Raw genomic sequence first — 21,980 nt, 5'->3', positions numbered from 1 at the left:
TGATTTGCAACAAACTTCTTAAAGCTATTTATACCCTAAACGGTTTTACCCCGCTCAGCCTTAAGCCAGTGGAGATGTGCCTCTGATATTAGCCTTACCTAGTACAGTATTTATTTACATTGGAGGAAGGATGTGGTTTTAGCCCAGTGCAATACCAGAGGCTTTTCCATCATCACTCTGAAAAGCTTGAAACAAGTTCAACATGTTAGCCTTGGATCAAACTAATGAGAAAAAGATGAAAAAGATTAGCTCTTTGAAACAGGAATGCAATGTAAAGAACATGGCAGTGATTGTATGTTTTGGTATATGGTCATCAGAGATGTAAGAGTAAACACAAGGATCAGTACAATGTGGACTAAAACGGATGATTACTACAAGACATACAAACATTAATAGGCACAAAAAGCATCTGTATTGTCAGAGAATCAGGCTTTTTTCTTTTTCTTTTTTTTTTATCATAAAATGTTGTACATTTTAGCGTGTAAACTTGAATATTTATCATTAAAATGGCGAGTACCCTGAATTTAAGTGTGTTCGACCTGCACCCCTGCTGATAATGAGTATTGCCTGTGACATTCAGATGGCCACTTGTGACCTTTCCTTTGAAGTGTCATCAGACTTGTCATCATGGATTTTCATCTGGACTGAAGTTAAGCTGGTTTTCTCACTTCCCATGCCGTCACCCTGTGAAAAAGAGCACAGCAAAAACCAAAACTGCCAGAACTTGCATCACAAATTGTTCAGCTTAATCCCCTCGCATTCTTCACAGGAGCCGTTCTTTCTTTTATATCAGTATGCAAAGAAATCACTTGAAGTGCTTTTCTTTCTCTCTCTTTTTCCCTTTTTTATGCAATCTGACACACCTTTCAGCACACCTTATTTAATGAACTTCCTGACAATGGTCTGAAAAGGGCTGGTGGAGGTCACAACCCCTGTGGCTCTTTGCTGTGACATGGACTCTTACTGTGGGAATGGATTAGCATGTCCTTCAGTCGCTGGCCATGTCATTAGAGTGACAGGTCTCTGACTGAGGTCTAAGGTCCAGTTGTCACACTGATCTATTGTAATTCGTTAAGAGCCGGGGGCCAAAGGAGATGATTGTTCACCCCCAAATGGCCCCAAACTGAGCAGAACTCTTTATTTTAAATGAGCAATGACATTATTTTAGTAACTTGCGGCATTTTTGTTGTCACATTATTTCCCCCAATAAGTCAAACATAGCCGTATTTATAGTTGACTGGATGTTGGTTTTAAGTTGTAGATGTTCTTCTCTACAAGCTTATGTAGGCCATTGTGGTATAATTTATAGCCCCTTAGATTTAGTTGGAAGAGCGTAGCAGCAGTTCTTGGTGGAATCAAGAGGAAGCAGACAGTATTATTGCTCAACTTCTCTCAGTCTTTCTTGGCTTCTTCCTCCTCTTATGGCAGTCTGGATGTGTCTGACAGCCTCCAGCTCAGGTTTAACTGTTGACCAAACACTTGTTTCCTGCTCTTTCTCTATGATTTATACACAGCGAATCCGAGTCCCCCCTATACATTACAAACAAGGAGCACATTCCACATACATCAGCCCCATGCGACGGGAATTTCCACTTCCAGCTAAGCTTGTCTGGGCGCTGAGGGCGAATATTAGTATCATAAGAGAAACTTAGCTTGTCAGCTCTTGGTCATTCTGGTGCAAAAAAAAGCAGAGCGAGACAACGGCTGAGACCTTTCCTGCTGACAAGCTGTTAGCTAGGTTTACCCTTTTCAGAGAGTAATGAAGTGTGGCAACCTGGCATGACCACACACACACACACATTTAATCAAGGTAATGAGTGGGTTAGCAGCCCTGTTGAAAAGCCAATTGACCAACAGTCTGGAGGATTTAACACTCTTGTTAGCATTCTTTTCATCTAAAATGAACAAATAATGATCGAAAGGCATCGGGTTAAAGAGTTAGTAGTATCATGATTTGATCTGTTAACTCACCAAATATCGGGGCTCTCTATATACATACAGTAGCTTCACCAACAAGATACTTCACTTATTACTTATTACTCACTGTCATGTATATCAAGCCAGCGATGCATGCTTCATGCATACACTAAATGAATAATGTAAACTAGAGGATGTAGAGCACACCATTGACGTCCTTCATCATGGATGAAGCCAGTTTGACACTGACCAGATGTGAGAGACGGCCGACATGGTGGAGGAGGAGGAAGCAAAGGATGATCTTCTAGTTAGATCTTATATCACCCACAGCTGCACTAAGAGACCGGCTGTAAACAGCTCAGCCACCCATGGCCCAGTTTGATGAAAAGGTCTCTGAGAGGGATTACTCGCCCCCTCCACTGCAGCCTGTGCAATCAGCCAGCGCACCCTCCTCAAGCTCCAGAGTGTGTACATGTATGACCACAGCAAAGTATACACAGCTCTCCACCCCCCCTCAGTGGATTCTGGAAAATGGACTTTGGAGGGGGAGGGCAGTGTAATCATTAGGGTCATGCTTGAGATGCTTTTGGAGAGCTAGCAGAGGAACCAGGCTGTTTAACCCTGACTCACCGCCACCCTGTAAACCCCTCGTCCTTCCAAACATACACACCAAGCCTCTGCCCAGCCCCGAAGATTAATGTTGCATGAAATGGCATCACAGGCCTTGTCCATCCCAGAGATCCTCAGTTTTGTTAGCGGTAATGGGATGGAGATGGAGGGGCGAAAAGCCTCCTGTGTAGAGCTACTCAAGGAAGACCCATATCTGATTAAGCGGCAACTGGGAAGCTGAGATTTTCAGCTCTATTAGAACAGGCAAAGTGTTTCTGCTGTTTTCAAAGTGTCTCTGATGTGCCCTAAGGTGTGTGTGTGTGTGTCTGTGTGTGTCTGTGTGTGTCTGTGTGTGTGTGTGATAAATATGTCTGACAGCATTAGTGTGTTTTTGTGTAGTCATGGTGATACAAAGGATATAATAGATCTATTGGCTGGTACCTTCCTCATATTGACTAATATCAAATTTGAATTGGCATTACGTTATCAAATGCAGTCATATGCACACTGCTGTGGTAGTAAGTGGAATCATGTGATATTATCAAATAATGGATTTTTTTTTACATTCATATTATTTGGTTCACATTTAATCTACTGTGCTCTCTACAGTAATTACTGGAACTTTTAGTATTAATGGAAAAAGTGACTGAATGTAATGTGAAAGAGGTCACTCATAGCAACGAATCTGCAGAGAATTATCACCCACTCTGCTGTTCCCCTCTCCTGCATCTTTTGGCTCATTGGTTAGGGTCGCTCTCACCACTCTCATCACTTCCAGCAGCAATATGTAGTTTAGATGAACCCATTGTACACTACCTGCTCAGCAGCACCCAATGTGACACTGAAAGTTAACAACTCACTGAGGAACACAGTGGCAGCAGAGGAGCACATTAAAGCCTAGTTCAAAGCAAAGATTCACGATGAGACGAAACTGTGTTCCAGGGAAAAGTTACAGCGGTGTGAACTGGCCTATCTCAGCTCACTTCAAGCCAGTTGATGGCTTCGCCTGCAGCTCAGCTCATCAAACCTGGCTGGTTTTAGAACATCAGGCACATCCCCTCATTCAAAAGCCAAACAGCTTGTTGTTTTGACCTCATCAATTTATTCGAATAACATCCATCTCTGTATGACATGAACTTTGAAATTTACTTGGACAGCTCCAAATTTTCTGACCTGCGCTGTTGCTGTTTTATCAATACTAAAATTGCAGCTAACTCACTGTCACTGTTTATCATATAATCACTATCTCATTCATATTTTAAGGTGCTGCAAATTATATCCTGCAACAAAAGAAGCCTGAAAAGCAGGCAGTTAGAACAGAAAGTCATTACAATGGAGATGATACACTGTCCAGTTTAAACTGGTGCATCGCAAGTTGTTGCATGTTTCATTTTGTTTCATCATATTACAAATCTTTGGTCTGAAGTTTTCTGTATGCTTGGAAAACCTTTTATGTATACTGCTGTCTGTAGTAATCTAGGATTGTTGTAGTCTTTTCATCCTGGCAGATCTTTAACCTTCTTATTTGTTTCTTTGTCCACCCTCCTTCCTTCTCAGGGGCTGCTCCGAACTCTACCGCATACCCATGGTGGAGTACAAGGTCGACAGCGAGGGTACACCCTGTGAGTACAAGACACCCTTCAGAAGAAACACCACCTGGCATCGGGTGCCCACAGCTGCTGGAGCACCTCTATCCCGAGGCTCACCAACGCAGGGCCCTGACCGCCTGCAGTGCCAGCAGATCCTCCAGCAGCACCAGGCAGCTATCCCACGAAGCACCTCATTTGATAGGAAGCTACCAGACGGGTCCAGGTAAACCAACATCAGCTCTCACTCCTTTCCAGACAGGTTAAAAACAACTCTTGAGACTTGTAAATGAGTTGGTAAAGTCATGGAGTGATCAGATAACAGACGACAGACATTGTGCTCACTGCTGCTCACACATGACACATTGAAGAAACATTGCAAGAGCTTTAAAAAGATCTGCCTGTAAAATAACTATTTTGGGGGAGGACATGTTCAATTTTTATGAATGCAGTACCCCTAAAAATAAAAAAGGTTTTGACCACTATTTAAAACTTTCATCTGTCATGTCTTATTTAGCAGGAAGCTCTTACCACATATTGTTCATACAGCAAGACTAAGATTAGGCATTGCATAGATAACAAAGATTTCTGACCTTTAGCCTTAGTGAGAGTAAAAAAATATTCTATATTCATGATATGAGTCTCACAGCAGCATTATTAACAGTGGTGCTTGAGTGAATGTAAAAACTGAGCAAAACCAATGAACAAACAAAATGATGCTTTCAAGACATTTTCTGGAAATCAAGCTTTCCATTGGAGCTTTTTCTGAAATCTAGGCAGAGCAAAGCTTGCGATCAAACATGGCGCTCAAAAGATACAATCCTTTGAGATGAAATCTTTGAACTCTCAGCCTTTCTGATTTAGAAAAGAGCCACAGTAACACTTTGAGGGGCTGTTATTGTCTTCTGTTATTTGCATACATATTGATGGGAGCATTTTAGTCCAATGAATTCACAGCTTCGCTTTCATCTGCCTTTAGATGATAAGGCCACGCTCAGACTTTGTTCCTGTCCTAGACAGTGTCTCTTTTGGACATCTCCATTGAGCCATGTAAAGCAGTGATTTGTTCATTCTAATGAAACCCCTACAGTCATGATAACCTTTCCAGTGTGTCACACCGACCCCCCCTGGTGTTGCCTGTTCTGACTATACTGGGATAATGGCCGCCTTCTCTGCCTAATCAGAGTCCCAGGCAGTGGGAGCACTCCATTCCCCCTCGCTCCTTTCTTTCTCTCTCCGTCTCCCTCCTACTCCCCGCTCCCTCCCTCTTCCTGCACCCTGCCGAGGAGGAGGTGATGGGGACACTGACACAGCTCAGCTCATCTCATCCAATTACTGCAGAAACAAAGAGAGTGCTCTTCCCCAGACCACGATATGTAACACCCCAGAGGGAGTGGGAGTAGTGGAGGGAGGAACAGACAGGAGGGTAATATTATACAGTCGCATATTCTACAAAAAAAAAGATGCTTGTTTTTTTTTTCATGTTGTGTGGACATGGACTGAACTTTACATGTGCATAGTAGTGATTCATAACCAGTGGTACTTCTGCAGTTGTTTGTCTGTGGAAAGATTGTAGAGGTCAACTATTTTGAAAAGATGGAAATCATGATTTCATTGAAAAAAAGAAAAACACATCAAGTCAGCTGTAACATATTTGACAGAGAACCATTGAGAGCGACTGAAAACTATTTAGCTCACAAGCAGAGAAGTCCTAAAAGTTAACATTAACTAAAAGTAATGAATATACAATTGGAAGAGATGACTAATGAATAAACAATATGTACTTTTATATATTTAACAGAGTTAAATAACATGCAGTGTAAATTCAGATGAACATGTTTGGAACGTGACAGGTGGCCATCATCTGATAGGGCTGTGAGAGGCTCTACAGGACACGTATAAATCTTGATATGTCAGATAAAGCATCATCCCGTCCAACCATAAAGCTGAATCCAGACTTGGCACGTAAAACATGACACTTACTCTGCAGCAAACTGAGACTGGATGCTAATCTCTGTAGCCTCCAATGTTATTGCAGCGCGGACAGACAAATTATGTTCAATATCCCCCCTAGAACTTTACATTATGTCCAGGGGAGGAAGAGACTGGGAACAAAAAGCAGCTGCGGCTGTTTCACATTAAAGTGCCTGGACCCGGCTGAGGAGACTAACACTTCAGCCGGGGAGGAAATGTAGCAATCCGGCCAAAGCATTCGATGATGTGTGCCGCGACTGAGTTACTGACAGTTTAGTGAGTTTCCCATGGAGGTCCAGACAAAGGAAATTTGATGACAAAGCAGAAAGGGTTGATGCTAGGAATTCACCGCCTTCTAAATGGACTTTTATATTGCACTTCTTGAATTATGTGGTTCCACTGAGGCCGTTTTAATTTTTTTGTACATTTTTGGTCTTTGAACTTTGTTCCTTCATTCTTGTAATTGTTTAAATTTTAAAAGTAAGCCAGAAATACACCTGGGATATGAGCTTAGACAGATAAGAAACAGATAAGAGAAAAGACACAGACATGAAAGAAGTATAGAGTATGCAGCCAAGCCAAGGTTGAGACTTAATGTGAAAGCCATCCTGCCTATGTTGTTGCAGTCTTATTTCCGTCCGGTCATCTAGCCTACTTTAGTGTGTTGGTTAAAAGGAAGGCCTCCGGGCTGCAGACATAACTCCAATCCAATGTTTATTTTTCCCTCCAGACCGTAGTCCACAAGTTTTTCCTGACCAGGCGAAAGTAAGCAAAGAAACCTCTTGTTTGACATTAAGTCAGGCCAGGGCTTATTGCATGACAGTGATGTGCACTTTAAGATGGGTTGAGCTAAGGTAATGGTCAAAACAAAAGTATGTACATGAGTACCCATCCTGTGACAAGTCATACATGAAAAGATATAGTTCAAGAGCAGAGTCAAGTTTGTGTTTTAAATCAGAAATCTCAAGCATCCTCTTATATTCAGAAGCCACTTGTGTATTTAAATACACACAGGGCTTCACCATCTGGAATACTCACTGAGGCTTATTACCATAACTAATCTCTGCTTCTATTTGTCTTTGGAGAACAAGACACCGTCTCCCTTACTGACAGTTCTCACATTTTCTTAGAGATTATCCACGGGACTCTTCACTCCAGTGACACCTGATAATATAGTTATTAACATGTGAGATAGAGAGGGAAAGAAGTGGTTCCAGTTTGTTGTGAAATTTGAGCATCTAGAGTCAAAAAGTCAAAAGTAATTTCAGCGTGTTGCTGAAATAATTTGGGTAGCAATTACTCAACTAGACAGAAAATGTATCAACAACAATATTTTTTTTTACAATCAATTAATTTTAAGTCATTAATCAAGGTAAACATTTACAGATTCCAATTAAAAGTAAGGATTCAAATCTTTTATTTCTTTTAGATAAGTCAAATAAATGAATTATGACCATGTATTTTACACTTGTGTATCTTTTGTCCCTCTGTTTCTGCAGGACAATGCCGGATATGGAGAACCCCCAGGTCACCTCATGTAACAAGGGCGACCAGCACTATCGCAGCTCCCCCAGTAACCAGTCCTCCTCCAGTGATCCAGGACCCTGCGGCAGCGGCACTTGGTCCCAGCAGCCCGGATATGATGGGTACGGGACCACAGCAGTGTTACTTCTTTTGAAATAGCCTCTAAGTAGTCCCTCCAGGAATATGTGGTTTTGCAGTAATGAATGCAGCTACAATCAGTCCCAGCACTACTTCTGAGAACTTGCAATTTTGCAAAATGACAGCAATTTTTCCACATTGAATGACCAAATCATCAGCACACTTTTCGCCAGTCGTCAGTCTTTTTTTTTTTTTTTTTTTTTTTTTTTTTTTTTTTTTTTTTTTTTTTTTTCAGTAAGTGAACTAACCAAACAATAAAATATGCCTGCCTCGGTATAATACCACATCTAGAGCATAAAAGATGGATGATGATGAGTTTTTTATTTTTTCATTTAACATTCATTATTATACTTTCCATTCAATGATCCCAAAGCTTAAGTTTCATGAAGTCTTTCAGGATAATATTAAGACTATCTCAAACCTAAATGGGCACTTTGTAAATTAAGCCATTCTGTTTTATAGCCTTTAAAAATCAGAGAGGTACAATCCAAGTACAGTATTTTGCGTTGTTGTAACTTGGAGCACATCATCTGCTGTTCAGAAAGGATGAGCACTTAAGTATAATAGGAAGTGATTATGAAGAATACTTTCTTGTCCTTATCCTACTGCAACTGAAGTGCCACTTTAGCAAACTGCTCTGTAATTTTGGAAAAAGCCATTGAAACGAGGTGAAATTTTGCAAGGAGTAAGAAGCAGCTTCAGCATTGATTACAGCCATCACAATTTTTTTCAAGTTCAATTCAAGTTTCATTTTCAAGTTCACGTGTTCATGTGTCAGTTTTGTCTTCTTTACAGTACAATACCATAGCTGTTGAATCCAATGTTACACATATGGTTGGCAGGACAGCATGGCTTCAGACTGCACAGGCATTACATCTGTCAGTGTGAGTCTTGTACATGAGAATCCATCAGAGACCAATGTCTGTCTGTAAGTGGTTATGGACCATGACAAGAGGCTTAGCTTCATGCTGCCTCTTTTCTGTCAGAGGCCTCAAAAGTGCACTGAACTCTCAGGGATCACTGTGCCCTGTCAGAGCTGCCACAGTGCAGAACAACAGATGCGTTGACTGGCCGGTTGATCTCCAGTTAGAGCCTTTGCTAAAAGACCATGAAACACTGTGGCCTCTGTTCTTCCGCTGTAACCTTTATTAACTCTTTAAGGTTTAATTAAGACCTACATTGAAAAATCTGCTGCTCTTTCCCCTTTGTGAAGAGCAAGAGAGTGCCTGGCATGCCGAGTCGAATGAAAGGAGGTCTCTTGTCAGCGTTGTCTGGCAGCTTCTTTATTCTATTATAAGCTCAAGTGATTCGACCTTAAATGATCTTGAGCTAATTGCTGTACATCTGTGGTAAATCTTTTGAAGCCTTTGCTCTGACTAGAATACAGAGTTCACTCTGCAGGCAGAATATAATTTATAGTCTATTCTCCTTTTCTTTCTTCCTGCAGGTGTCCCTCCCCGATCCTCCATGAGCGGGCAGGGGACATCCAGGGGGGAGATGGAGAAATCCACAGGGAGAGGGAGCCCACCCTGGAGAGGACCAGGTCCGCAGGTAAGCAGTCGTGATTCAGATGCATAAAATGTCTCGAAATGTAATGTTTTTTAAAGGCATGTAGCCCAGCAGTGATTTATGCAGTCTATTCATAACTGGTACTTCTTCTCGGTCCACAGAGGCCAAATGGCACATCCCCTCCACCAAGATCCTGAACCCTCTGAAGCAAAGAGAAGGAGGAAAAGACTCACCCAACAAGCTGTCCAGGGTAAATGCCTGACCTACTTTAATTTCAGTTTGACAGAAGCTGTCCACATGACATTTAATGGAAGTGTTTAGTCATTGTTGACTTGCTTTGAAGTGCTCAAAGCTTTTTAATGCAGTTTAATGAAACCTCTGTGAGTGTTGTGTTCGGACTGGAAGTCCAGCTCTGCGATGTCAGACCTGGTTTACCCAACATTAGCCTCTGAGTCAGGGTCAGATTGCCCTTGTTTATGGGCTTTGTGGCAACCAGCAGCTCAATTAGGGTATTCAAACACATGCCACCCCCTCTAGCTGCTCTTTGCACTTATCACTTTTTCTTCATCAGCATGCTAACGGGCGTCTCATCTCATCACTGTTTCCAGTTCTCTCCATTTTTTCTAGGACACATTTTCCTAGAAGGTTGAATATATTAAGTGTTCAAGGCTCTCATTTCCCCTTTCTCTATATTCCCCTCTCACTTATCTTTTTTTGGACCCGTACACCGTCTCTCCTTCTGTCTTTTATTTTTCCTTTGATGCTGGAGGCTGGCACACACAGCTAACAACATCTTTCAGTGCTTTCAGCCAGTGTTGCATTAACCCAGTCCAGTGGATAAAAATTTAAACCATTCCCTCCCTAATGCACAGACCTTGTTTTTAAAATCAGAGTAGCTGTTTTTGATGTGATGCAATTTATGTTACTTCCATGATTTAATAGTTTTAAGCATAAGATAATGAAGAAAACCTGACAGGTCATAATCCTGAGGTCTTTATTATATTCTCAAATTAAGCATTGCTGTTAACCTTCACAAGGGGCCTGTCTTTGAGCCAAAAAGTGTCTAATCTACTATTTCTCTCAACTTTGTTCACAAATCTGTGTTAGTTAGCACTTTTCTGTTGCCAAGATAATCCATCCACCTGACAAATGTGTGCAAATCAAGAGGCTGATCAATCAGCATGGCCATGGACTAATCACAGTAAAATTAAACTATAAAGCCTACTGGACTGTAGGAATGTCCACCAGAGCTGTTGTCCATTAGTTGAATGTTCATTTCACGACCATAAGCTGTCTCAGGCGTTGTTTCCAAGAATTTGGCAGGACCTCCAACCAGCCTCATAACCACAGACCACATGTAACCGCCCCCTTCAGGCCCTTCACATCCAGCTTCTACACCATCTTCATCATCTGTGACCAGCCACCTAGACAGCTGCTGCAACAGTTGGTTTGCACAAACCAAAGAATTTCTGCACAAACGTGTCAGGGAAATTCATCTAAGTGCTTTTCGTCCTCGCCGGGGGCCTTGACCTAACTGCAGTTCATCGTTGTAGCCGACTTGAGTAGGCAAATGCTCACTTTTGATGGCGTCTGACACTTCGGAAAAGTGTTCTCTTCAGGGATGAATCCCAGTTTACACTGCGCCGCGCAGATGGCAGACAGTGTGTACTGTGTTGTGTGGGGGCGAGTCGTTTGCTAATGTAAACGTTGTGCTGCATGTTGACAGCTGGGTTATGGTATGGACAGGCATAAGCTACAGACAACAAAGATGGGGGGCACTTTATTGATGGCAGTTTGAACACACAGAGATGCTGTGTAGAGATCCCAGTTGCTTGGCCTGCTTACTCACCAGACATGTCTCCCATTGAGTGTGTTTGGGATGCTAACTCTGGATCGGCGTGTACGACAGCCTGTTCTAATTCCTGCCAATTTCCAGCAAATTTGCACAGTCATCGAAGAGGAGTGGGCCAGCGTTCCACAGTCAACAATCAACAACCTGATCAACTCTGTGTGAAGACTGCATGAGGCAAATAGCGGTCACACCAGATGCTGGCTTTTTTCAAGATAGAGCTGCACATTTTTAGAGTTAATTGTGATCAGTCCAAGAGACATCTGTGCATTAGTCATTCTATTTCATCAGCATTTTGATGTGCCACATTTGTCAGATGGATGAATTATCTCGGCAAAGGAGAAGTGCTCACTGACACCAATTTTACAAATTTGTGGACAGAATTTGAGCCTTCTGAGGAAAAACAAAATTGTCGCCTGTTATGTCTGTAGATATTGTGTGTGTGTGTGTGTGTGTGTGTGTGTGTGTGTGTAGGGTTTTTTTTGTTTGTTTTGTGATGATAAACAACTGATCATAAATTAGTAGTTTGGTTATTTGTATTCCTACCTGTCAACTAGCTTCAACAAAACAAGCTGTCACCTCAGTCAGGGACACACATGATGTAGCCTAAAGGGTAAATCCCATCCCCATGTCGTGCACCAAGAATGTTAAAACAACTGGAATAATTATTTAAATGCTGTTTGACATTGTCTTACTTACTTCATCCCTCTTCCTCCCTCTTTCAACCAGACGGGCGATAAAAACTCAAGCCACTCAAGTAGCAACACTCTCTCAAGCAACGCCTCCAGCAACAGCGACGATAAGCACTTTGGCTCTGGAGACCTGATGGACCCAGAGATGCTCGGCCTCACTTACATCAAAGGGGCGTCCACAGACAGCGGCATCGACACTAATCCCTGCGTGGCCCCTGGTGCCCGGGTGTTAATGCAGGGCAGGGTGGGAGAGCAGGGACACCCTTGGGTATCGGAGCACCATGAGGACGGGGCATCAGAAGAGGATCATGGGAAACTGTACCTGCCGCAGGGCTACGCCTCCGCTATTCTGTCTAGTCATGTGACAGAAGGAAGCATCGGAGACCTGAGCGAGATCTCATCCCATTCAAGGTACGGTGCCGAGACAGAATGTGTATTATTTATCGGTCTTTCTCCTGAATGGGTAATTACTTGATTCTGTTGTGGCCTAATTCGAGCGTGTTGGGTCATTGATTTACCCACTGAGAAATATCACACCCTTTTCATGGTATACAGCTCAAAGCACAAACCGCTCTGTTCAAACATGCGGACACACATTCACACTGCCACACTTCAGCCCGTTATCTGTCCTGTTAATCACACTCAAGACAAAAGCATGCACAAAGGGATGATTGCTAGCTGTTAGCTGACCCTTCCACCTAGCCGAGCTCCCTCACTCCTGACCCCACAACCTGACTCGCCCAGCTGTGTTGAAGCCAGTGGGTGGGGCTGCTGTCAGGCTGGCGCAACATGGAGGAAGGGGGGGTGGTGGTTTCATCATCACACTGTCGTCCAAGTCCTCCTCACCAGACTGGAGCCCATCTGGGAAAGAGGAGAGGTGTCGCAGAGGGTTGGCCCTGCAGCCACTCACAGTCTGTCTCGATGAAATAGAATGGGTATCTATTTGTTTATGCCGTACAGGATTATGTTACCACAATCTGTTCAGATCATTGACCTGTTTGGGGAGCGTCAGAACTGTCCACTCCAGGATATCATTCAGAAAATGAGTAAAGAGCCCATGTCATCACCTTGACTACTCCGATGCTTCCCACCTTTTATGTAATGGTCTTTGACACCCGAGTGTCATCTGAACAAACAGTGAAGCAGCAGGAGCACATTTTGCAGGGTGTGGCCCAGATGGTCATGAATATGGAAATATGGTGGATGTAGTGCCTCCAGCTAAAGCCAACTCTAATGTCTCTGGGTATTTTAGGGGAATGTTTTGTGTTTGCTGAAAGTTTTCCAAGCTCTTTGGACCAAAACCTGACAGCTCCATGGACCGGTTGAGCAGCTAACAGATTAATCCTAACCAGGCAGGTGACACGAAACACAACCTGCCCGCCCTCATATTAATGAGGAGCTGAATAGGAAGCTGTAGTAGATGTGAGCTTCTGAGGGACCTCAGTTACGAAGGATGCAATGTAAGCAGTGCAAAGACAACCAGAGTGCTGCAGCTCATTTTCACATCATTGTCAAATGTGTTGCATTCATCCCGCATAAATCCACCATTACTTGAATGAGGATGTAGTATTTCAAAAAGCTGAAATGACAACTGTAAACAGAATAATGACATCTAACCACATTTAAATCAGATGGATTTAGTGATATGCTGTATATTAAAATCAACAAGAAACAAACTGCTTTTTTGAAACTGTAGCTGAAATATCAATAAGATTTTAGGATCATACATTTTTCTCTCCACAAATGCAACATTCATTATTTTAGTTTAAAGGTCACTTCACCCAAATAACAAAATAAGAAAGCAGTTACTTTATTTTTTTTAAGTTTTACTCTTTCAGAACCAGAAATAAGCAGGAGTCACAGTGGTTGATATTGCAAAACCTCTAATAAAATGGACTGTGGGAGTAAGCGGGAATATACGCCTCTTTGTGGTTTTAGTGTACTTACCCTTTAATCTGGTTTGTCAGTTGATATTTGTCTAAATATTGAAAGGGCAAAGTTAAGCAGGAATATGCACTCGGCAGACTGGATGTGAGTCATCTTACAATAGCTCTGTGTTAGGGATAAACTTGTGGGATTTTGCTCAATGTGGAGGAAATGATGTCATCCTATCAAGGTCAACAGAAAAGTTTGAGCATCCAGTAATCATCAATCAAAAAAAACATGATTTTCTCAACATGAACCAGCTGCCTTTCTCATTTTTTCATTGTTATTTGTTTATGCTTTCATGTTTTTTTCTAAAATCATTCATTTTGTCACTTTTGAGTTACATTATTCTTTATTTTTTTTGCTGTTTGGTCAGTGGCTCACATCACTCTGGCAGTCCATTGGCCCGTGGTGCCAGATACTGTATGTCCGCTGACTCCTCCAAGGTGTACACCATCCCTCAGACCAGCAGCTCAGGGCAAGGGCCAGAGCCGGGGCCAGGGCCCAGCTCTGAGGCCTGTGGACAGACACGCCCACAGTCTGGTTGCAATCTCCCAGTGGGCATGAAGACGGCTGATGATGATCATGATGATGATGATGATGATGATGCCCCCAACACAGAAGGACCTCCCAACATTTCAGAGTGTGGGTGAGTGTGTGTGTGTGTGAGAGAGAACGCAAGAAAAGGCACATACTGTATGAAAACATAATTAAATATTTAGCATCTATACCACTCTCATACCACAGAGTTAGTACAATTTGGTTCCAGTTCACATTAAGTTCAAGGCTAGCTCTCATGCAATGCTAGATGACATACTTTTTAATCACGCTAACTAGCCTCGTTAGCACTGTTTCTTTCACTGTGGAGCTGTTCCCCTCAGACTTACTGCTGCACTAGAGCCAGACCCATTCCAATACAAGTGTCTCCTCCATTAGCCCACCCAGTGTGCACAAACTGGCCTTGATTGAAGCCGACAGCCACAAAATAAATAAGCTCAATGAAGCTGCAGACATAATACACTTGGCACATGTCACTTGCGGTTATTGATCGCTCCCGTGAAGCCGGGTCCCCGTGGGCTGCCAGGCTGAGCCTCTACCAGATCAGCATCTCTTCTGGGAGCCAAACAACGATCCATACAGAACAACACACTGCTGTCACACACACGACCCAAGGACATCTGCCACAGAATAGCCTCTAGAAAAAAATGCAAAGGATGAGGGACGTATGCAGCCGCTCAGCCAGGCTGAGAACGTATACTCTCTTCAGACTTTATATGAGCAGTGACGATTGACTGTATCTGTCTGATGATTAAATGGTTTCCTGTAGAGAACAGAGAGCCATTGATGGTGAAATTGAAACACACCTCTGATGGTGTAAGTGTAGATGTGTGTGTGTGTATGTGTGTGTGCTTGTTTAAAGGTGTCTGTGTGTGGACTCGGGGTATATTTTGGAAAAGAGAATGTGAGATCTGCCCTGGAAGAAACCCCCTGCTCTAGCTCCCAAGTAATTTCATTTAGGCTGTGAAATTTGCCACTTAAGAGCTATGTGATTGATCGCATGCACTGAAGTCATCTTCTGCCGACTTATGAAAAAGCTCTGTAATTCAGTTACTCTCCCCATTGTTTGTTTATATATTCCTGCAGTTTTATTTCATCTTACATAACAGTGCCTCATGATGAATGGCCTAATATTACTCACAGATATTGTTCTAACATAATGAAGTTTCTCTTCCCGCTTTCTAAAAAGTTTTCTCATTTGCTGTAACACTGTGTGTAATGCAGGATGTGTAACAATGCTCCTAACCCTGGGCTGTTTCTCCTCTTGCTTCTGCTTCTTGTTCCAGAGGAGCGGAGAGCTTATTAGCCTTCCTTCTCAATATGCTGTCTGAGCGTTCAAGGTACACAGTTCGTCAAAGTCAACCCCACGTGGCCCCAATCTGACCCAGCCTGTTTCCCCACATATCCCCACTACCCCTATTGTCCCACTCGTCCCCTCATAGCAGGTCTAAAGTGCTAGTCCTTCCATGTGGCACATGCTGAGAGTGGATGGAAACCAGCTGTGACATTAGTGTATGTGACATTTATCCTGTATCTCCTGCAGAATCCCACTGCTGTGCACTGTCCACCAAAACATCCTCCTGTTAGACCCTCATCCAGCACACCCTCTGAATACCTGTAGTTGTGACATAATTGAAATTGTGATAATGTGAATTTCTGGAATTTTGCCAAAATAAATGTGAATCATCACTCATACATACATACATCATGCTGTGTCCCACCTAAGATGAATGAATGTCTCCTCTGAACAACATGAACCCTGTGGTGTTTCAATCAACCGCTGTAGTTATAGAGAGAGGTGGAGGTGGAGGAGGTGACATGTAACAAGCAACCCAATCTGGACCCAAACCAGGGTTGTTGTGGTTACGTGCAACTTGACACACCCCCGCTCTTTTTCTGTTCTTTTTTTGGAGACCAAAAGTCCAAAACATTTCATCATGGCATTTGTATTTATAACGGTTGGATAAAAACATACTTCCTCTCTTTCACACCATGCTTTGGACCTGCTGTGCAAGAAAACATTTATTACATATTGTAGGTAACAGACACTCCCGCAGAGCAGAATAACCTTTAATTGCAAAGGTCAGGGCTTTAGTGTTGTTTCAATCTTCTCGTAATCATAGATCAAGCGTGTCAGAACAAATTGGACAAGAACTTAGTCAGGATACAGGAGGAAAAGAAGGGGTTAGTCCCTACAGTTTTAGCACCAAACCACCAGTATACAGAGCTCTTCTTTTTCCTGGATGCAGCCTTCAGAATAGAGCAATTGCTTTTGAACCAGAGAAGTCATGCTCCAGTCACAATGCATCTGGCAATCACACATGGACGTTTTCAGCACCCGTCTATGTATTTAGGGCTTCGTTGCCATGGTGCCAAAAGCTTAAAACAGGGCAACTCTCAGCAGTAGTGTATCTAGGTAACCAACGCTGCCAGGCTGTCCCGACGTCTCGCCATCTAGCATAACGTATCCCCCTGTGGCCATCTAACACCCTGCCAACAGCACTCAGTGTGTCATGCTCATAGGCTGCTCACTTAAAGCAGTGGTCTCACAGTCACACGACTTCACTAGTCAGGTCTTGCCTTCACTGCACCCCCCTTTAAACACTCATCACCTTCAAAATCATGTAAATGTTCTCTCAAAATACCCCGCTGACATACACTGCCACCAAAACAAAACATGTCACCTCTTGTAGGTCCTTCTCCAACCCTGTCTAACAGCTCTCATGTCTTCCTCTGTTGTTGTCTGAGCACTCCCCCAGAGTCCCTGGTTTGCACTTGTCTCTGGATGTAATTTCTGTCAAAAACCCTCTTTTTTTTTCTGCCTTCTTCCTTTCTACCTCTCAAAGTGCTTGGCTGCATTCTTCACAGTCTCTTTAATCATGGGTTTGGCAGAATGAGACAGGACAGGGATGGGATTTAAAACAAATTCCGTCCCTAGCTCCCCTCTCCAACCCTGTTACCCCCACGTTCACCCAACTAGCTTGGAGCAGGGAGGCACATGATGTTGGCATGCTAAGATGGATCCACCTGAACCCTTTGTGTGTAACTGACCTTATTTTCTAAACAGCTGGACCCAAGCTGTGATGGCCCAAGGCCTCCCTTTCAGGTTGTGGTTTTCATGCCCCTCCTGACGAGCTCTGCTCTTCTGTGCCCTCTGTATCGTCTACAGGCAGCTGTACGCACAGGAGGCCGCCTGCCGGCTCCAGGCTGCTGAGCGGGACGGCAAATCACTGCAGAGACTTTCGAAAGAAGAATACCGTAAAATGATGCTGCCTGACAGCCCTCCAGGAGAAGACAGGACTCGGAAGGTGAGATCATTGCGACTGATTGACAAACTAACCTTTAAATGACTTGATAATTCAACAGTTGAGTTGTGATGTACCGATTGATAACATGATTATATGGTATTTCGAGATCTACTGCAAAACCTCAGGATTTTTTATCATGCTGACTAACAGGCTGAGTACATACACAGCCAGAATCGGAGCAGATAACCTCGTGCTGGGACGCAAGTAAAAGCAGGACAAACATCTGCTGCATATCAGCTGGCCCTGCTGCTGCAGCGCAGCTGATAGGAGGCCCTGTCTTTCTCGACACAAGACCTTTTCAGTCCCCATTGACTGGCACAGAGTGTTTGGTTAATTTAATTTATAACCAGGGCCTGGATTTGCTCAGTCGGGATGTCATGGATTAAAGGCAGGGAGTTGCAGAGAGTGCATCGATGTTTGATGTTCCTGAGTCCTGCAGACTCTATTAATTGCATCTTCAGTTCCCCCTGCGCTATCCCCCATCCCCCATCCTACATCCCCCCCGTCCATTATCTACAAGGAAGATACCCTGGAGACATACAAATCAGTTATTTTTGGATGATGCTCAATTCTAATATAAATGCACTTCATCCCTAGAGATGACAAGCATGTCCTCTGGCACAGGCGGGCCTTGTCCCTCACATGAAGCATCTCAGTGCACTGATTACTGTGTTTCTCTGCTGGACTTACAATATGGAGAATGTGGTGCTCACAAGAGAACCAGAAAGCATCAGTGCCTGTCTAAAATGAAAGCAAATGTAACAGGCCTGCACTGTGATTTTCCTTCATTTGATGCTATTTTGTTTCCCACAGAGAAGGGAAGCGCAGTAACGAGCACAAAGGTGCACAGCGCTGCTTGTTGGACTCAAAGAGTAGTACGGTCTTTGTTGTAATCGCACTCTCCGTTCTGATTCAGAGTGATAATAGAGTGTGTGGAAAAGCAATCTGGGAGAGAGATGCATGAGGTAGGGCACAGTGCCAGTTACTCCAACCATATACTCTACACATCCCATCCCAGTGAACACACACTGCTCTTTTCTGAGAGCAGCGTCACTGAGACTGTTTTCAATCATTAGCTGGCAGGGAAAGGAATCAAATTACAGTAATGACAAGGATGGAAACATAGCAGACATATTTCTAATTTAATGCAGTCTGACTTGTTTAATCTCCAAAGTAATTAAACAGTCTACGCTAAAGGTTAATCAGTGTGTCACTTCCGGTAGTCACCCTAATGCCATTGTGTGGGTGAGCAGGTGCAGAGAGATTTTCCTTGCCAGCCGCCTTGTCCGCTGGGACGCCCTTCCACAGACAGGCAGACTATTGTGTGGCTGACGTAAAGGAAAGGCCGCTCACAGCTTATTCTCCCACAACGTTCCTCTTTTGAACCTCCTGTGGGAAAGAAAAAAAGCATCTGAATAGGTGGTTGTCCAACACATCCTCCCAAGTGGCACGTCAAAGGGTTCCAGTGCTGGTTGTTGTCTTTGTTCAGTGTGGGCAGCGAGGGGAAAAAAAGTCAGGAAAATCAGGAAAAATCTAGGTGGACGTGTCAGTGCTGCCTCCACTGATAAGAACGTTGCTTTTGTACAAAAGAATTGAAACGCATTGCAGCCCAAATCAGGGTGAGGTCTGTTGCCAGCTGAGGTGGATTTAGACACTGAAATAGTCCCATAATCTTGCAGGTTTGATTAATGCAATATTTTCTGCGTAATGTGCACAGCAGGTTCAGTTAACCAGTGCCAAGTTGTTTTCAGAGAGCCCGGTTTGATGCTGTAGATGTAATAAATAGATGGCGTCTAAAAAAACATTAAGCCCTATTGCGAATGGTTTCATCTGCCGTGACTCCATTTATTGGAGTTCTGAATCGCTGCTATTTTGGCTTTATATGAGAGAGCAGCAAATCGTGTTTAAAGTTGTTTGATGCGGGTGAACCTTATGGGGTCTAATCTTGTAAAGTTGGGTGGGAAAACGTGCAATAAAGCACAACCTTGTTAAGTTAAAGTCTCTGAGATATTCTTTGGAGGCAGCATGTATGTACGCTGCTTTGAATTCCAGTATATTAGCTCATATTTAAAGACCTACTAGATGTTTGTTAAATTCTCACGGTGGGATTTGTGGGGAAATCCATCTTTGAAATGGAGATGGCTGGGTGTTGGCTTGTGGGGATCAGTCTCGTGTTGGTTACAGCTGGAAAGCCAAAGTCAGACATTTACCCATCTGGCCAACTGCCCCGCATATCATTTGTGGCTACTTTTGATGTCACTCCTGTAATATTTATGTAAGCTAAAATGGACAATGATGGATTGGATTGGCCTTTGTGGTTTTGTGTGTTTAAACAGGAGATCGTCTGTCAAACTTCTGGCCACGGTCATGAAACTCAAGTATTCCTGCAGTGGTATTATTTCTTGTGCTCTGAGGGCATCCCCTCAGGATGATGCTGCCTTTGTGATTGTTCATCCTGACCTTGCATTGCCTTTTGACCTCTGCATTGCCTCACATTGGCCTCTTTAGGTTTTTATATTCTTTGCGATATGAGTCCTTTTCTAGAGAGTAGACTTAAAGCAGCAGACATACTCAATGTGCTGTAATGACACAATACTCACTGCTTCACTGCACTGTGTTCACTGGGTCTTTGTCTGGTTTGTTAACAAGCACACAAAAGAAAATGTGTACTGACTTCATTTAAATTGATTTTATGATATGAGTTTTTTATTACAGCCTTGCTTTAACTTGACTTATACAGGAGCTCGACATGCTCTATTTATCTGTATTTACACTACCCTGGATAATCGCTGTTTGTCAGCCTGGCTTATTTTCTATAACTGTGCCAAATGTGAATCCATGGTTCAGGCTAACGTTGCACTCACCACTTCGGTTGTAGAGTCTCAGAAAAACAACAGTATATCAAGGAAGGCTGTGCAAGGCTCCTACAGCTTTCTAAATTTACATGAATAATTTCCCACTTTGAGTCCGCACAGTATGTAGCCCCCCCGAAATAGTCTCACTACACATGGAGCTACATCTGGGTCAACTAACTGGCTGACCTAACTACAGTAACTGCACTTCTCTTGTATTAATTGTAACAATATTTGAAGGAATATAAAGTTTTTTATATTGTCATTCATATATTGATATTATATTTTACTTGGCCTCCAGATCTGCCATCAAAGTGAAATGACTCTCCGCCATTGTGTTTAGCTTTTTGAGCTTCATTAGAAGACTGTACAACGGCAGTGAAAGTCAGTCTTACACATGTGCAGATGAACATGGCAGGGTGATTAGATCATCTGGCAGGTTGATGTGGATGTAGTTCCCTGTGCAGTTAGCCGTAATGGCTACTCCATGGGATACTGTCTGTTTTTGCTTTCAGTAAGACTCAAAGCTTCCAGCTTTCCCTGATATACATTGGTTAGCACAAATCCTCATACCAAAATCAGCAGGTGCAAAATAAGCATAGACCCATGGAGTCAAAATGGCCCTGTTTGTGGGAAATATGCCAGGTCTAGACAAGAATTTTGCTTTAAATCTATCAGCTTATATTTTTTCCCCATCTGGTATTGTGCCACCTACACTAAATCTTCTCTGCTTGCTGTAATTTCTCACATTAAGCTCGGTGACTATTGGCTGCCTCAGCGCCATGACCTCTGTCACCACCTCCAGAAGCTCTGTCCCCCGTTTTTCCCACTTGCCAGACACTCTCCAGCTGTGCTCAATCCATCTGCATTTTCCTGAGAGCAAAGACTGTAATTGATTCCCTACACTGCTCCCCGGTGTTCCCTCCTTTACCCGCCCAGCTGCCCGCTCATGTAAACCTGCTGTGCCGAGGAAAGGCAAAGCACGGTGGAAGGTGCAGAGCGGGGGCCATCGCTGGGGGTTAGGAGGTCATTCAACTCCACCATTTGCATGGTTGTGACTATCTCTTGAAAAAATTCTTTTCCGTCTCGCCCCTCGCAGGTGTCAACAGTTGACAGTTTGTCACCAAGACGCTCACTATACCGGACACTATCAGACGAGAGTGTGTGTAGTAACCGTAAGGGTTCATCCTACACAAGCTCACACAGCTCCATGTTGGACCAAGCCATGCCTAACGACATCCTATTCAGCACCACCCCACCTTACCACAGCACGCTGCCTCCTCGCATGATCCACAACCAGGGGGCATCCAACCTAAGGAGTAAGTACAGACGATGAAACTTTCTAAAAGAAAAAGAAACGCCTAAAAAATGTGTACACCTCACCGAAGATACTGCAGAGAAGCTGATCTAAAGAAAACAAACAGGACTCTGCACTTCATATTAAAATACCTCTCAGAGACAGGAAGGCTAATGTAGACTTTCTCTGCATGTTGCTCTTGGATTATCATTCCTCCTCTCTGGCACCGGATAAGAGTCAG

At 43.3% G+C, this 21,980-nt stretch overlaps 1 protein-coding gene across 6 annotated transcripts in view; it reads left to right on the top strand.

The window, feature by feature from the left end:
• The window catches only part of LOC104924454 (signal-induced proliferation-associated 1-like protein 2), an 81,893-nt gene that overhangs the window by 52,851 nt on the left and 7,062 nt on the right, over positions 1–21,980 (top strand). For 3 of the 6 annotated variants that reach the window (XM_027277690.1, XM_027277689.1, XM_027277688.1), the window contains exons 10-17: positions 4,084–4,338; positions 7,586–7,732; positions 9,196–9,299; positions 9,419–9,507; positions 11,836–12,209; positions 14,101–14,373; positions 17,452–17,590; positions 21,542–21,761. In XM_027277690.1, the coding sequence (XP_027133491.1) occupies positions 4,084–4,338; positions 7,586–7,732; positions 9,196–9,299; positions 9,419–9,507; positions 11,836–12,209; positions 14,101–14,373; positions 17,452–17,590; positions 21,542–21,761 (1,601 nt within the window). The other 3 variants (XM_027277693.1, XM_027277691.1, XM_027277692.1) reach the window with 3 other exon arrangements.

This window comes from Larimichthys crocea, chromosome III, assembly GCF_000972845.2.
Source record: "Larimichthys crocea isolate SSNF chromosome III, L_crocea_2.0, whole genome shotgun sequence".
NCBI classification, from domain to species: domain Eukaryota; kingdom Metazoa; phylum Chordata; class Actinopteri; family Sciaenidae; genus Larimichthys; species Larimichthys crocea.
Note: the sequence above shows the minus strand (reverse complement) of the source record. Positions and strands in the feature narration are given on the sequence as shown.